The 16,591-nt window shown below is 41.1% G+C and overlaps 1 protein-coding gene across 2 annotated transcripts in view; it reads left to right on the top strand.

The window, feature by feature from the left end:
• Positions 1 to 16,591, top strand: part of LOC118400221 (intermediate filament family orphan 2-like) — a 69,064-nt gene that overhangs the window by 35,584 nt on the left and 16,889 nt on the right. For both annotated transcript variants that reach the window (XM_035796867.2, XM_035796866.2), the window contains exon 2: positions 12,394 to 12,454. In XM_035796867.2, coding sequence (XP_035652760.1) covers positions 12,394 to 12,454 — 61 coding nt within the window. The remainder of the gene's footprint in view (positions 1 to 12,393; positions 12,455 to 16,591) is intronic.

Here is a 16,591-nt window from a genome sequence, read left to right as displayed (position 1 = left end):
CTCCTACCCTACACCGATTGAAGTGAACTTAGCAAGTTACATCTGTAAGGGATCAAGCTTTCACCTGGATTCACCTGGTCAGTCAATGTCTTGGAAAGAGCAGGTGTTCCTAATGTTTTGTATACTCCGTGTGTAATTTGTTTGCAAAATACTTTTTGGACCAATCACAAGTGGGTCACCACCCCGAATGCCCTAATGGACGAGCTGCCACTGGACCCCACTTTGGAAAGCTGAGACTCTCACGAACATGTGCATGTTGGCTGCCCACAAGCCTCACAAGACTAAATCTGAAGGTAACCCAGTACCGGGCTGAAAAAGTTATGGAAGTGAATAGGGTATTTCTACTTCATTATGTGGTTTAAAAACATTATACATTCCTGAGCTTTCTAATTTCTCTAATATGTAGGACAGATACTTCAAAACAAAAATATTTCACTTTCTCTTTGGAAGAGTGGGGATAGAGTGCCGTTTGAAACTGTTAAGTGCACCTCATCTGACTTTAGATGATAGTTTGGCAGCCTCTGCCACTCTTTCGGTGCAGTGCGGGTGAAGCACACCACCGTTTCATGTAGCTTGCCAGAGAGCAGTTCTTCCACTTTCGGGATAAATGGTAATGTATATCAATATACACTGTATGTTAATTGCATGCAAATGAAGGTTGCGTAGCTACCACACCCACAACAGAAGCTCAATCATGGTCTCGAATTTGCAGGTGGATGACTTCTGTGAGAGGTCGCTGCTATGCCTGAATTCGACCCAAAAACCAATGAGGAAGTCTTCTGCAGTGTTGAAATCGGTTGTATGAAACCGATCGATATGTCAATAAAAGCTCTTAACCATGCCAGCCTGTTTTCAATTCCTATTCAGTTCAACTTCCCATAAGTTCATTGACTGAACTGTGCCTTAGACTCCAAAGGACACATTAGCTTCAATTCTTGTCCTTTTGAAGTCCACTCAACTCACAGATTAACGTTGATTAAGCAATTGGTTAAATTGGCTTTTTTACAGTGAATTATTTCTCAGAGTGAAAGGTTGGCCAGAGCTTTACAGGGAAAAGGTTGACTAGTTACTTGGATCTGGCCTTACTCTGGGAATGAATGGGTTGACACAAGCAGAAATCGCCCTATCCTTTGGGCATTTTCCGTTCATCAATGCAGAGCAGCCATAATAGATCAGACCATTTCACATTCTAATACCTGAAAATGTAAAAAAGCTTATTTGCACCCTAAAATTTTAATTCTAACAACAACAAAAAACACACAAAAAACAAAGAATTGATCATCAGATGGAGGAACCATGCTTCCTACAGATGTAGGATCTTAATGTGATCAATCTTTTGTTGCTGAGAATTTTCCCTAATTAATCATTCCTAATTATTTGCCCTAATGATACATGTATCAAACCTTATAGTTACTGGACTTTTTTTATAATCCTCATAAGAACTCACATTTACTGTTTCTGCAGGATTATTTTCCTGCTGTAGCAAACTGGCTCAAATTAAGATCCTACATCTGCAGGTAATAGTGATAATCTCTGTGTCCTGGGGCAGAGTGATAAATAAAGGATTAAAGCGGCTCGCGTGCAAATGAAACTCCCAGGGCATACCATACTGAGAGGGAGTGTACGTTGGCAGGCCTTGCCTTATAATTAAATTGTTCAGCAGGGGAAAATCATACGAGAATCTCTGGCTAGGTCTGCCCAGAACTGCATTATTTTATCCTTGTTTAGAACCATTTTCCTGCATCAGCCATTTTTTATTTAAGTAATTGCATTGATTGTTTACTCAAATCAAATAATGTATGTATACATTGTTTATGTAACCTATATTGGATATGAATATGAATCCAGAGTGTACTCTAGTTGTGTTACAGCAGCCTGACTAGATAACAGGCATCTGGTCTCACACAAACAGATGTCTAAGGAATGACACAGTCGGGCTAATAGTCTCCTGCTGTCTTTGTCCTTGTAAGGAGACTCCAGGTTGGTTCACAGACTCTAGCTAAAAGGTCAAACTCATTCAACAATCCTTTGGGAGCGGGGTTATGGCAGAAGACAGAATACCTCTCCGATGTGGAATGGTGGAATGTTTATTTGGATGCCTTGGTTTCCAGGGACAGGTCTCATGACTGCTATCACTACACAGAACCTTTCTATAACCTAGAAGTGATGGAGCAACTTTGTCACATGACCATTTCCTCTGTTGTAATTCGTTTCAGACTCCAGTTATACCACAAATCAATTTGTATTTGTCACTCGCTTTGTAAACAACAAGTGTAGGCTAAGAGTGAAATGCTTACTTATGGGTCCTTTTCCATCAATGAACACTGTGTAAAGGAAATGGCCTAGTGCCCATCTGGGAAGTGACATACTACTGTACTTACAGAGCCTTCAGAAAGTATTCACACCCCTTTTCTTTTTTCCACATGTTGTTGTGTTACAGCCTAAGTTTAAAATGGATTACATTTAGATTTATGTCACTGGCCTACACACAATACCGCATAATGTCAAATTGGAATTATGTTAAGACATTTTTACAAATGAATAAAAAATGAAAAGCTGAAATGTCTTGAGTCAATAAGTATTCAACCTCTTTGCTATGGCAGGCCTAAAGAAGTTCAGTAATAGAAATGTGCTTAACAGGTCGCAAAATAAGTTGCATGGATTCACTCTGTTTAATAATAGTGTTTCACATGATTATTATTATTATAAATATTTTTTTGAATATTTTATTTTTGCATTTTCCAATTAAGAACATTCAGAACAAAAGTGAAAAGATATTAGACAACGATAGGACAAAGTGACAGTAACAGACGAGCGTAACAAACAAAACAAAAAAAATATATATATATATACAAACATACAATAAGAAAAATAATAATAACGAGACATTGGATCACCTGCCGTAGGCTACATATTATACATTAAGTGTAAAACATTATGTGAGGATTATATATAGATTCAATCAATGAGATGTGGGGGAGATTCTCCATATAGTCAATAAAAGGTTGCCAAATTCTGTAAAATGTCTTTAACTTATTCCTCAAGCAGTAAGTGATTTTCTCCAAAGGGATACAACTATTAACTTCCGAAAGCCACATTGCAACTGGCAGGGAGGAATCCAATTTCCATTTCAAGGTAATACATTTCTTGGCAATTGTTAGCAATATTTCTGTTTTCGCTTTATAGTATGGCTTTGCCTAAGATTGGTGTTAGTAAAGTTACCCAGTAGACAGACCTCCGGGTCTAAAGTGAATGCAACCCCTTGAATTGAGGATATGGTATCGCATACCCCCTGCCAGAAACCGTGTAGTTTTGAACACTGCCAAGTGGAATGGAGGAATGTTCCTTCATCTGAGCCGCATCTAAAACATAGGGAGGAGATATCTCGGTTGAACTTGTGCAGTCTAGATGGGGTGATATAGAGCTGATGGAGGAAATTAAACTGGATCAGTCTGTATCTAGAGTTCAATGTGGATGTAACACCATCCCTGCATAGGTCGTTTCACATGATTTTTTAATGACTACCTCATCTCTGTACCCCACATGTAAAATTATATGTAAGTTCCCTCAGTCAAGTAGTGAATTTCAAACACATATTCAACCAAAGACCAGGGAGGTTTTCCAATGCTTCGCAAAGAAGGGCACCTATTGGTAGATGTGTTTAAAAAACAAAGCATACATTGAATATCCCTTTAAGCATGGTGAAGTAATCAATACAATTTGGATGGTGTATCAATCAATACACCCAGTCACTACAAAGATACCGGCGTCCTTCCTAACTCAGTTGCCGAAGAGGAAGGAATCCACTCAGGGATTTCACCATGAGACCAATCGTGACTTTAAAACAGTTACAGAGTTTAATGTCTGTGATAGGAGAAAACTGAGGATGGATCAACAACATTGTAGTTACTCCACAATACTAACTTAAAATACAGAGTGAAAAGAATGAAGCCTGTACAGAATAAAAAATATTCAAAAACATGCATCCTGTGCAATAAGGCACTAAAGTAAAACTGCAAAAGCAAGTCTCGTCTTACTATTGGTGTCCTTTTTATTTTTTATTTATTTATTTTTTTCACCTTTATTTAACCAGCTAGGCTAGTTGAGAACAAGTTCTCATTTACAACTGTGACCTGGCCAAGATAAAGCAAAGCAGTGTGACACAAACAACAACACAGAGTTACACATGGAATAAACAAACATACAATCAATAATACAATAGAAAAAGTCTATATACAGTGTGTGCAAATAAGGTAGGATAAGGGAGGTAAGGCCATAGAGGCAAAATAATTACAATATAGCAATTAAACACTGGAGTGATAGATGTGCAGAAGATGAGGGTGCAAGTTGAGATACTGGGGTGCAAAGGAGCAAAATAAATAAAATAAATAACAGTATGGGGATGCGGTAGTTGGATGGGTTATTTACAGATGGGCTATGTACAGGTGCAGTGATCTGTGAGCTGCTCTGACAGCTGGTGCTTAAAGTAAGTGAGGGAGATATGAGTCTCCAGCTTCAGTGATTTTTGCAGTTCGTTCCAGTCATTGGCAGCAGAGAACTGGAAGGAAAGGCGGCCAAAGGAGGAATAGGCTTTGGGGGTGACCAGTGAAATATACCTGCCGGAGCGCATGCTACGGGTGGCTGCTGCTATGGTGACCAGAGAGCTGGGATAAAGCATAGCTTTACCTAGCAAAGACTTGTAGATGACCTGGAGCCAGTGGGTTTTGTCAACGAATATGAAGCGAGGGCCAGCCAACGAGAGCATACAGGTCGCAGTGATGGATAGTATATGGGGCTTTGGTGACAAAATAGATGGCACTGTTGTAGACTGCATCCATTTTGCTGAGTAGAGTGTTGGAGGCTATTTTGTAAATGACATCGCTGAAGTCCAGGATCAGTAGGATAGTCAGTTTCACAAGGGTATGTTTGGCAGCATGAGTGAAGGATGCTTTGTTGCGAAATAGGAAGCAGATTCTAGATTTAAGTTAGGATTGGAGATGCTTAATGTGAGTCTGAAAGGAGAGTTTACAGTCTAACCAGACACCTAGGTATTTGTAGTTGTCCACATATTCTAAGTTAGAACCGTCCAGAGTAGTGATGCTGGACGGGCGGGCAGCGATCGGTTGAAGAGCATGCATTTAGTTTTACTTGCATTTAAGAGCAGTTGGAGGCCACGGAAGGAGAGTTGTATGGCATTGAAGCTCGTCTGGAGGTTAGTTAACAAAGTGTCCAAAGAAGGGCCAGAAGTATACAGAATGGTGTCATCTGCGTAGAGGTGGATCAGAGAATCACCAGCAGCAAGAGCGACATCATTGATGTGTACAGAGAAAAGAGTCGGCCTGAGAATTGAACCCTGTGGCACCCCCATAGAGACTGCCTTAGTTTCGGAAAACAGGCCCTCCGATTTGACACACTGAACTCTGTCTGAGAAGTAGTTGGTGAACCAGGCGAGGCAGTCATTTGAGAAACCAAGGCTGTTGAGTCTGCCGATAAGAATGTGAATGTCCTTAGTAGTGGTTCGACCATAAAGGCCTGATTCACGCAGTCTCCTCTGAACAGTTGATGTTGAGATGTGTCTGCTACTTGAACTCTGTGAAGCATTTATTTGCGCTGCAATTTCTGAGTCTGGTAACTCTAATGAACTTATCCTCTGCAGCAGAGGTAACTCTGGGTCTTCCTTTCCTGTGGCAGTCCTCATGAGAGCCAGTTTCATCATAGCGCTTGATGATTTTTGCGACTGCACTTGAAGAAACTTTCAAAGTTCTTGTTGTTTTCAAAGATCTTCATGTCTTAAAGTAATGATGGGCTCCCGTTTCTCTTTGCTTATTTGAGCTGTTCTTGCCATAATTAATAGGAATCAAGGTAACACCCAAGTGCAGACTGTGTGAAGTAACAATGTTTATTGTAACAACAGGGGCAGGCAAATGACAGGTCAAGGCAGGCAGGGGTCGATAATCCAGAGTAGGAGCGAAGGTACAGGACGGCAGGCAGGCTCAGAGACAGGTGGAGTGGTCAGGCAGGCAGGTACTGGGTCAGGACAGGCAAGAGTCAAATACCAGGAGGACGAGAAAAAGAGAGGCTGGGAAAAGACCGGAGCTGACAGGACAAACTGGCAACAGACAAACAGAACACAGGTATAAATACACAGGGGATAATGGGGAAGATGGGTGACACGTGGAGGGGGGTGGAGACAAACATAAAGACAGGTGAAACAGATCAGGTGGTGACAATAATATGGACTTGGTCTTTTACCAAAAAAGGCTATCTTCTGTATACCCTCTACCTTCTCACAACACAACTGATTGACTCAAAATGCATTAAGAAGATAGGAAATTCCACAAATGAACTTTTAACAAGGCACACCTGTTAATTGTAACCTCATACTCAATGTCAACAAAACAAAGGAGATGATCGTGGACTTCAGGAAACAGCAGAGGGAGCACCCCCCTATCCACATCGACGGGACAGTAGTGGACACATCACGGACAAACTGAATTGGTCCACCCACACAGACAGCGTGGTGAAGAAGGCGCAACAGCGCCTCTTCAACCTCAGGAGGCTGAAGAAATTCGGCTTGTCACCAAAAGCACTCACAAACTTCTACAGATGCACAATCGAGAGCATACTGTCAGGCTGTATCACCACCTGGTACGGCAACTGCTACGCCCACAACCGTAAGGCTCTCCAGAGAGTAGGGAGGTCTGCACAATGCATCACATGGGGCAAACTTCCTGCCCTCCAGGACACCAACACCACCCGATGTCACAGGAAGGCCATAAAGATTATCAAGGACAACAACCACCTGAGCTACTGCCTGTTCACCCCGCTATCATCCAGAAGGCGAGGTTAGTACAGGTGCATCAAAGCAGGGACAGAGAGACTGAAAAACCATCTCAAGGCCATCAGACTGTTAAACTGCCACCATGAACATTGAGTGGCTGCTGCCAACATACTGACTTAACTCCAGCCACTTTAATATTGGAATAATGTATGTAAAAAATGTATCACTAGCCACTTTAAACAATGCCACTTAATATAATGTTTACATACCTTACATTACTCCTCATATGTATATACTGTACTCGATACCATCTACTGCATCTTGCCTATGCCGTTCTGTACCATCACTCATTCATATATCTTTATGTGCATATTCTTTATCCCTTTACACTTGTGTGTATAAGGTAGTTGTTGTGAAATTGTTAGGTTAGATTACTTGTTGGTTATTACTGCCTTGTTGGAACTAGAAGCACAAGCATTTCGCTACACTCGCATTAACATCTGCTAACCATGTGTATGTGACAAATAAAATTAGATTTGATTTGAAATGCATTCCAGGTGACTACCTCATGAAGCTGGTTGAGAGAATGCCATTGTGCAAAACTGTCATTAAAGCAAAGGGTGACTACTTTGAAGAATCTTGAAAAAAAAATAGATTTATATATTAAAATATATAATTTGTTCAACACTTTTTTAGTTACTATATGATTCCATATGTGTTATTTCATAGTTTGGTGTCTTCACTATTATTCTACAACGTAGAAATAGTAAAAAATAAAGATAAACCGTGGAATGAGTAGGTGTGTCCAAACTTTTGACTGGTACTGTATATAAATGACAAATTGGTTTCTCGGTAGGTCCAGGTCCAAACGCCAACAAGTCCAATCAGTCCAGGTCATACACGGTAAATCCAGCCAATATATATATTGTCACTTTCTATATGCTTCACAAATCCCCCAGCCCCTTCCTTTCTCTCTTCCTAGTTTGTCTTGACCCCTTATTTGTGGGTCGGCCCCGCTTTCTGGACGTTCCTCTTGCTTCTGGGAGTTGTGGTTTTGGCGGTCGGCCATTTTGTGATCTGTAGTTCTGGTTATGGTGGCCAGTTTAGTGAGAGGGCAGAGCCCTTTTATTAGTTCTGCCCTCACATATCTGCCATTTATCACTCGGCCCCCTTCTTTGCCACACATCTCCCCCTAGATTCGACCCCTAGGTCGGGCTACTGCAGCAAAATGGGTGTGTATACGGGATAACCCATCCACATTTCACATTTCCTTCCCTGCTCTGTGTTTTAAGTCAATGTGAAACGGTTGGAGACTCAAAAACCACTGCATCACCCGAGCGTTCTTCTCTGTAGCCCTATGCATCCAGGTGAGTGGGGCATGGTCACTGATGAGGGTGAAGTGGTGCCCTAGCAGGTAGTATTTCAGTCTTTCTAGAGCCCACTTTACTGCCAGCGACTCTTTCTCAACGACTGAGTAGTTGGCCTCCCATGGTTCCAGCTTCCTGCTTAAAAACAGGATGGGGTGTTCAACCCCTTCTCCCTCTTGGGAGAGCACGGCTCCAAAGCCGACCTCTGAGGCATCCGTCTAAATTACAAACTCTCGTTTATTAGTTCTGACCTCAGATATCTGCCATTTATCACTCGGCCCCCTTCTTTGCCCCACATCTCCCCCCACACATCTCAGCCATTTTGTGATCTGTAGTTCTGGTCGGGGTGGCCATTTTAGTGAGAGGGCAGAGCTCGTTTATTAGTTCTGCCCTTTATCACTCGGCCCCCTTCTTTGCCACAGTAGATGTTTGAGATTTGTTGTATTTATTGAATCCATTTTGAATTCAGGCTGTAACACAACAACGTGGAATAAGTGGTATGAATACTCTCTGAAGGCACTGTAGATTGTAAGTGATGCGGAGCACATGCAGATGCTGTGACAGACTGTTTTCCTCTGTCTACAGAGGGTGGATGTGATGTAGTTCTGAACTCCAATGACCTTTGTGTTACTTGGGAAACATCCTGCTCTTGGACACAGTAAAGCAGCAGTGCCAGCATTTTATTTGAACCAACGCTTCAATCAAATGTGAGCTGGAGACCACCCAGCCAGGGATACTTCTCTCTAGCTAATAAGACGGTGTCGCCTACATTTAGTGGATTCCGAAAGCAACAAAGGGAGGTTGGTCAGACAGAATGTACTAGTGATGTACTTATTCTATGTTGTTTACTCTACATTCAATGGTGAATTCTAGAAAATTGCTTTTAGATCAAGAGAGGAGATCTGAAAAAAGTATTTAACTCTGTGTGGAATGATCTTTACTTGAGTATTTCTGACTCTGGTCCTGTTGCTATAGTGAAGGCATAGCCAGACAAAATGTGCCAGCATTCATTGGTGTTTTGGTCACATCCCCCACCCCCTGTCTCACATTGGTGGAGCAAGGCATGAGAGTTAGCTGGGGGAGGGGGGAAATTACCATTATTTTGTTTGATAGCCCATAAAGTCATTTAGTCACGTTTGCTGTCTGACACTGACTTACCTCATACTGATGAATGACTTTATTGTCTATTCCTTCACTTTCCACTCTGTTTAGGGAATCATGCTGTGCCTCGGTATGTCCTCTTTTTCTATCCTTAGACAATGTAGCAGTCAGAGTCTAGTTTGGATATACTGACCAGGCCTGTGCTATAACTGCCTGTTATGTCATGTGAATGTAATAGAGGGTAAAAGTGGCTTACAACTCATTGTGGCACTATTTCTATTTCTACACAAGTCTACTGGCATGCTATGGTAATCAAGAAGATATGACCTGTCAACTGAGAGAACGATTCCCTGCTAACCATAGGCTATGAGTAACGGTTGTGACTCTGAGAGAGTCAGGCAGTTCATATACTCTCACATTTATCATGGTCTCTTCTGACTATTCCTGTAAGGAGTTTGTTTATACAAACAATAACTCTGAAGATTTTCTTGAGTAACCATATTCATATTTCTCACTAGTTAAATATTTAAACATCTTTAATACATTAATCTCATTAGAGTTCGTATATACTGACATTAATTTTCAAGTTCTTGCCCAATCTTTAGCAACAATAGATACAACACATGCTCAGTTGTTCCCCTTCTGTGACTAGGATGGAAGGAATGATTCTTCCCCTTCTGTGACTAGAATGGAAGGAATGATTATTCCCCTTCTGTGACTAGGATGGAAGGAATGATTCTTCCCCTTCTGTGACTAGAATGGAAGGAATGATTCTTCCCCTTCTGTGACTAGGATGGAAGGAATGATTCTTCCCCTTCTGTGACTAGGATGGAAGGAATGATTCTTCCCCTTCTGTGACTAGGATGGAAGGAATGATTCTTCCCCTTCTGTGACTAGAATGGAAGGAATGATTCTTCCCCTTCTGTGACTAGGATGGAAGGAATGATTCTTCCCCTTCTGTGACTAGGATGGAAGGAATGATTCTTCCCCTTCTGTGACTAGGATGGAAGGAATGATTCTTCCCCTTCTGTGACTAGAATGGAAGGAATGATTCTTCCCCTTCTGTGACTAGGATGGAAGGAATGATTCTTCCCCTTCTGTGACTAGAATGGAAGGAATGATTCTTCCCCTTCTGTGACTAGGATGGAAGGAATGATTCTTCCCCTTCTGTGACTAGAATGGAAGGAATGATTCTTCCCCTTCTGTGACTAGGATGGAAGGAATGATTCTTCCCCTTCTGTGACTAGGATGGAAGGAATGATTCTTCCCCTTCTGTGACTAGGATGGAAGGAATGATTCTTCCCCTTCTGTGACTAGAATGGAAGGAATGATTCTTCCCCTTCTGTGACTAGGATGGAAGGAATGATTCTTCCCCTTCTGTGACTAGAATGGAAGGAATGATTCTTCCCCTTCTGTGACTAGGATGGAAGGAATGATTCTTCCCCTTCTGTGACTAGAATGGAAGGAATGATTCTTCCCCTTCTGTGACTAGGATGGAAGGAATGTTTCTTCCCCTTCTGTGACTAGGATGGAAGGAATGATTCTTCCCCTTCTGTGACTAGGATGGAAGGAATGATTCTTCCCCTTCTGTGACTAGGATGGAAGGAATGTTTCTTCCCCTTCTGTGACTAGGATGGAAGGAATGATTCTTCCCCTTCTGTGACTAGGATGGAAGGAATGTTTCTTCCCCTTCTGTGACTAGGATGGAAGGAATGATTCTTCCCCTTCTGTGACTAGGATGGAAGGAATGTTTCTTCCTCCCTTCTGTGACTAGGATGGAAGGAATGTTTCTTCCTCCCTTCTGTGACTAGGATGGAAGGAATGTTTCTTCCTCCCTTCTGTGACTAGGATGGAAGGAATGATTCTTCCCCTTCTGTGACTAGGATGGAAGGAATGATTATTCCCCTTCTGTGACTAGGATGGAAGGAATGATTCTTCCCCTTCTGTGACTATGATGGAAGGAATGTTTCTTCCCCTTCTGTGACTAGGATGGAAGGAATGATTCTTCCCCTTCTGTGACTAGGATGGAAGGAATGATTATTCCCCTTCTGTGACTAGGATGGAAGGAATGATTATTCCCCTTCTGTGACTAGGATGGAAGGAATGATTCTTCCCCTTCTGTGACTAGGATGGAAGGAATGATTCTTCCCCTTCTGTGACTAGGATGGAAGGAATGATTCTTCCCCTTCTGTGACTAGGATGGAAGGAATGATTATTCCCCTTCTGTGACTAGGATGGAAGGAATGATTATTCCCCTTCTGTGACTAGGATGGAAGGAATGATTCTTCCCCTTCTGTGACTAGGATGGAAGGAATGATTCTTCCCCTTCTGTGACTAGGATGGAAGGAATGTTTCTTCCCCTTCTGTGACTAGGATGGAAGGAATGTTTCTTCCCCTTCTGTGACTAGGATGGAAGGAATGTTTCTTCCTCCCTTCTGTGACTAGGATGGAAGGAATGTTTCTTCCTCCCTTCTGTGACTAGGATGGAAGAATGATTCTTCCCCTTCTGTGATTAGGATGGAAGGAATGTTTTTTTTCCATTGTTGTTAGCCACTGAATTCCATGTAATGATGAGACCCTGGTAGATAGTTGCCTGTTTAAGCAGCTAACATGATATCAATTGAGACATGCTGTCAACTTCATGGAATCTCTTTTGTAAACATAAAACAGAGGTCCAATCTGGAGGAACCTCAAGCAATTTGTAGTGAAGACTTAGTGATCCTTTGTTTTTCGAGGTGATATACACACAGTATATTGTACGGAACCTCCTGTCCTTTGTTGTATTCAAAGACCCAGTGGGAAGTGTATAGGGCAGTAGTGGGAGACAGAGTTCAGGTTACAGTCAAGGTAAAGGTTAAGGCTGGGATGGGGAGACTCTCACCAGATAGTGTCTTTACTAACTGACATTCTGTTCACACTGATATACCACAAAGGGCTATATGGCATATTAAACAATACTAAGGCTAGTTGAGAGCTCCATGAGCACGGTTATTCCTAACATTTTTAGAAGCATTAGGCCAGAACCTTGACACTGTTTGACGTCTATGTTTGAACATTAGTCTTGGAGATTAGGCTATTTTCTATTTCAAATGTAAGTATAATGTAAGTGCAGGTAACTGACCCTCCATGTGTTCTGTGTTGTAGATGGGAAGAGGAGCTGAACAGACGAGAGCAGCTCGAGTTCTTGGTGGAATCCATGCAGGAGGTGAGTAGACATAAACCATCAATTCACCTTCAACATAAAATAAATGTACCTTCACCATAACATAATTTCACCTTCATCTCAAGATCCAATTGTACTTTATTCACTACCGTATAATGCCTTTCAGATGGTTATTGTCATAAAGACAAAGAAAATGGAAGTCCCACAGCTGCTGAAAAAAGATACATCCTTTGAATCAGGGCAATTCCACCGTGACGGAATTGCGCTGAAACTCACTTGTGCTGAGATGTTTCACTTAAAATGTATGCCAAACAAAAAACATTGATTTCAAAGATTAACAAACCATACAACTCTATGCAAAATTACAACCTTTAACAATTTACAGAGAATATTTTACAAAAACACATTTACTCGAGGAACTGTGCAGATGTAAAGTTTGGTAACCGAATTCAGATTCAACGATGTCTGCAGAAAGAATGGTGTGTCAGCTATGACATGACACATTGCCTTTGAAAAAAATCTATTTTGGTTATTGAACTACAGTAAGTTAAGTGGATTTACACCCGGTAACAGAATTGCGGTAACAGAATTTCATCATGTGTCCCTGATCTGTACTACACAGAAATAGATCATTATGGAAAAACATGTCATCCTCTTCATAGTGATGTATCCTAAATAGGTGCACTAAGATATAAACATGCAATATCCTCCTTTGCATATTTGGGTATTATTCTACACACTGGCAATTATTTTAATGAGCTCTGGACCGGACCAAATCTTAACCAATCATGGTGTATGTTTCACAAGTTTGGACATCAAATTACAGCAAGCACAGTAGAGCTCAGGGGCTTCATTTGTCAATGGTTTATGGACACAAAACAATACTCTAAAGCTTGCGTGCTTTAGTTTTACCGCAAAGGTTGGTATTTATCCATTTTGAACTTGAAGGGAAAGTGCACATATCTCCTCTCAAATCTCAGACCATGTGTGTGCACAACTTCTACAAGGTTGAGCAACTCTATTGCAAGCAAATAGACATATTGTTTGTTTGCGGGAAATGGGAGGTGTTTGATGCACAGGAATTACAATAGTGGTAAGTTAATAAAAACATTCAAATGGAGGCCTAATAATAAAACACGTGCATTTGCTGATGGTAAAAAGATTGCATAGCAGCATGTCGTCTAATACAGTATATTTATTTTGTTTTTATTATATAGGCCTAAATCATAATCATATTGCAGGACATGTCTCTCCTTTGCTGACATAATTGGTTTAAATTATTCTGTCTACACAACAAATGTTAATTCGCTCATTCAATAGTGAAGCATGCTCTGAAGTAAATAGACCGGTAGCCTTGACAGTAGCCTACAGTGACAGTATGGGTACACTCCAGTGTTAATGTGCAATAGGATTAGGAGTGCGAAAATCATAGCCTAGCTGTCACGTTCTGACCTTAGTTCCTTTATTATGTCTTTGTGTTAGTTTGGTCAGGGCGTGAGTTGGGATGGGTTGTCTATGTTCTTTTTTCTATGTAGTAGTTATGTGTTTGGCCTGGTATGGTTCTCAATCAGAGGCAGGTGTCGTTCGTTGTCTCTGATTGAGAATCATACTTAGGTACTCTGTTTTTCCCATTTTAGTGGTGGGTGATTGTTTTCTGTCTCTGTGTCTTCACCAGACAGAACTGTTTCGTTTTAGTTCGTTTTCCTTGTTATTTTGTTTTTTGTGTTCAGTGTTAATAAATCTCAACATGGACACGTACCACGCTGCATATTGGTCCGATCCTTCATACTCCTCGTCAGAGGAAGACGAATCCCGTTATATTAGCCTATCTAATTTGAGCCTACACTAAGGCAGGAGATAGAAACACAATCATGTACTGATAAACAAAATATTGAACAACAATTAGTATTTTACATAGAAGTGTGGGCTGCAGCATTTACTTTAAAATTGTTAGAGAGGACAATCAATCTTGCAGAATGCATGGACAGTGTTTGGCATTCACTAGGCTGCATGTATCTACAGAAATGTGATCAAATTTGTCATTGCACTTTCTTTCAGGAACTGTCATGGCACAGTTCCAACATCTCCAAATGATACACAAATTAGGTCGTTTTTGTTACCATAAAAGGTGAATGGAGGGCATTTTCTAGGTGGGGTTGTAGTGGTCATTCACGACCGCATAAATATAATATTTCTATTTAACCAGGCAAGTCAGTTAAGAACAAATTCTTATTTTCAATGACAGTGGGTTAACTGCCTGTTCAGGGGCAGAAAGAGAGATTTGTACCATGTCAGCTCGGGGGTTTGAACTTGCAACCTTGCGGTTACTAGTCCAACACTCTAACCACTAGGCTACCCTGCCGCCCCAGGGTAGCCTAGTATAAGGAGACTGTGTGAATCAAATATAATATAATATAGCTCTGATATATCAAAGAATATATCAAAGAAATCATGCATATATGTTGCGTGCAACAGTTTGATGAATCCAAATCATTTGTGAGGCGATGCAAATCCTAGAATCTCCATTTACGGCAGAATTTAGTAAGACATTTACACATGGTTGATAAATGAGGCCCCAGTAGAGTAGAGTACAGCACAAAATAGTAGAGTAGTGTCAGTGTTTCCCCGATAACTCGTTGCCGCCACTCCCAAAAATGTTATATATACAGTACCAGTCAAAAGTTTGGACACACCTACTCATTCCACGGTTTTTCTTTATTTTTACTCATTTCTATATTGTAGAATAATAGTGAAGACATCAAAACTATGAAATAACACATACAGTTGAAGCCGGAAGTTTACATACACCTTAGCCAAATACATTTAAACTCAGTTGAACAATTCCTGACATTTAATCCAAGTAAAAATTCCCTGTTTTAGGTCATTTAGGATCACCACTTTATTTTAAGAATGTGAACTGTCAGAATAATAGTAGAGAGAATTATTTATTTCAGCTTTTATTTCTTTCATCACATTCAGAAGATTACATACACTCAAATAGTACTTGGTAGCATTGCCATTAAATTGTTAAACTTGGGTCAAATGTTTCAGTTAGCCTTCCACTAGCTTCACCCCTAAATTGGGTGAATTTTGTCCCATTCCTCCTGACAGAGCTGGTGTTTGTTGGCCTCCTTGCTCGCACACGCTTTTTCAGTTCTGCCCACAAATTTTCAATGGGATTGAGCTCATTGCTTTATGATGGCCACCCCAATACCTTGACTATGTTGTCCTTAAGACATTTTGCCATAACCTTGGAAGTATGCTTGGGGTCATTGTCCATTTAGAAGACCCATTTGCGACCAAGCTTTAACTTCCTGACTTATGTCTTGAGATGTTGCTTCAATATATCCACATAATTTCCCTTCCTCATGATGCCATCTATTTTGTGACGTGCACCAGTCCCTCCTCCAGCAAAGCACCCCCACAACATGATGCTGCCACCCCAGTGCTTCAAGGTTGGGATGGTGTTGGCTTGCAAGCCTCCCCCTTTTTCCTCCAAAGGTAATGATGGTCACAATGGCCAAACAGTTCTATTTTTGTTTAATCAGACCAGAGGACATTTCTCCAAAAAGTATGATCTTTATCCCCATGTGCAGTTGCAAACCATAGTCTGGCTTTTTTATGGTGGTTTTGGAGCAGTGGCTTCTTCCTTGCTGAGCGGCCTTTCAGGTTATGTCGATATAGGACTCATTTTACTGTGGATATAGATACCTTTGTACTTGTTTCCTCCAGCATCTTCACAAGGTCCTTTGCTGTTGTTCTGGGATTGATTTGCACTTCTCGCACCAAAGTACGTTCATCTCTAGGAGACAGAATGCGTCTTCTTCCTGAGCGGCATACGGCTGCGTGGTCCCATGGTGTTTATACTTGCGTACTATTGTTTGTACAGATGAACGTGGCATCTTCAGGTGTTTAGAAATTGCTCCGAAGGATGAACCAGACTTGTGGAGGTCTACAATTATTTCTCTGAGGTCTTGGCTGATTATTTTGATGTTCCCATGATGTCAAGCAAAAAGGCACTGAGTTTGAAGGTAGACCTTGAAATACATCCACAGGTACACCTCCAAATGATTCAAATTATGTCAATTAGCCTATCAGAAGCTTCTAAAGCCATGACATCATTTTCTGGAATTTTCCAAGCTGTTTAAAGGCACAGTCAAGTTAGTGTATGTAAACTTC

The sequence above is a fragment of the Oncorhynchus keta genome, chromosome 21 (assembly GCF_023373465.1).
Source record: "Oncorhynchus keta strain PuntledgeMale-10-30-2019 chromosome 21, Oket_V2, whole genome shotgun sequence".
Classification (NCBI taxonomy): Eukaryota; Metazoa; Chordata; class Actinopteri; order Salmoniformes; family Salmonidae; genus Oncorhynchus; species Oncorhynchus keta.
Note: the sequence above shows the minus strand (reverse complement) of the source record. Positions and strands in the feature narration are given on the sequence as shown.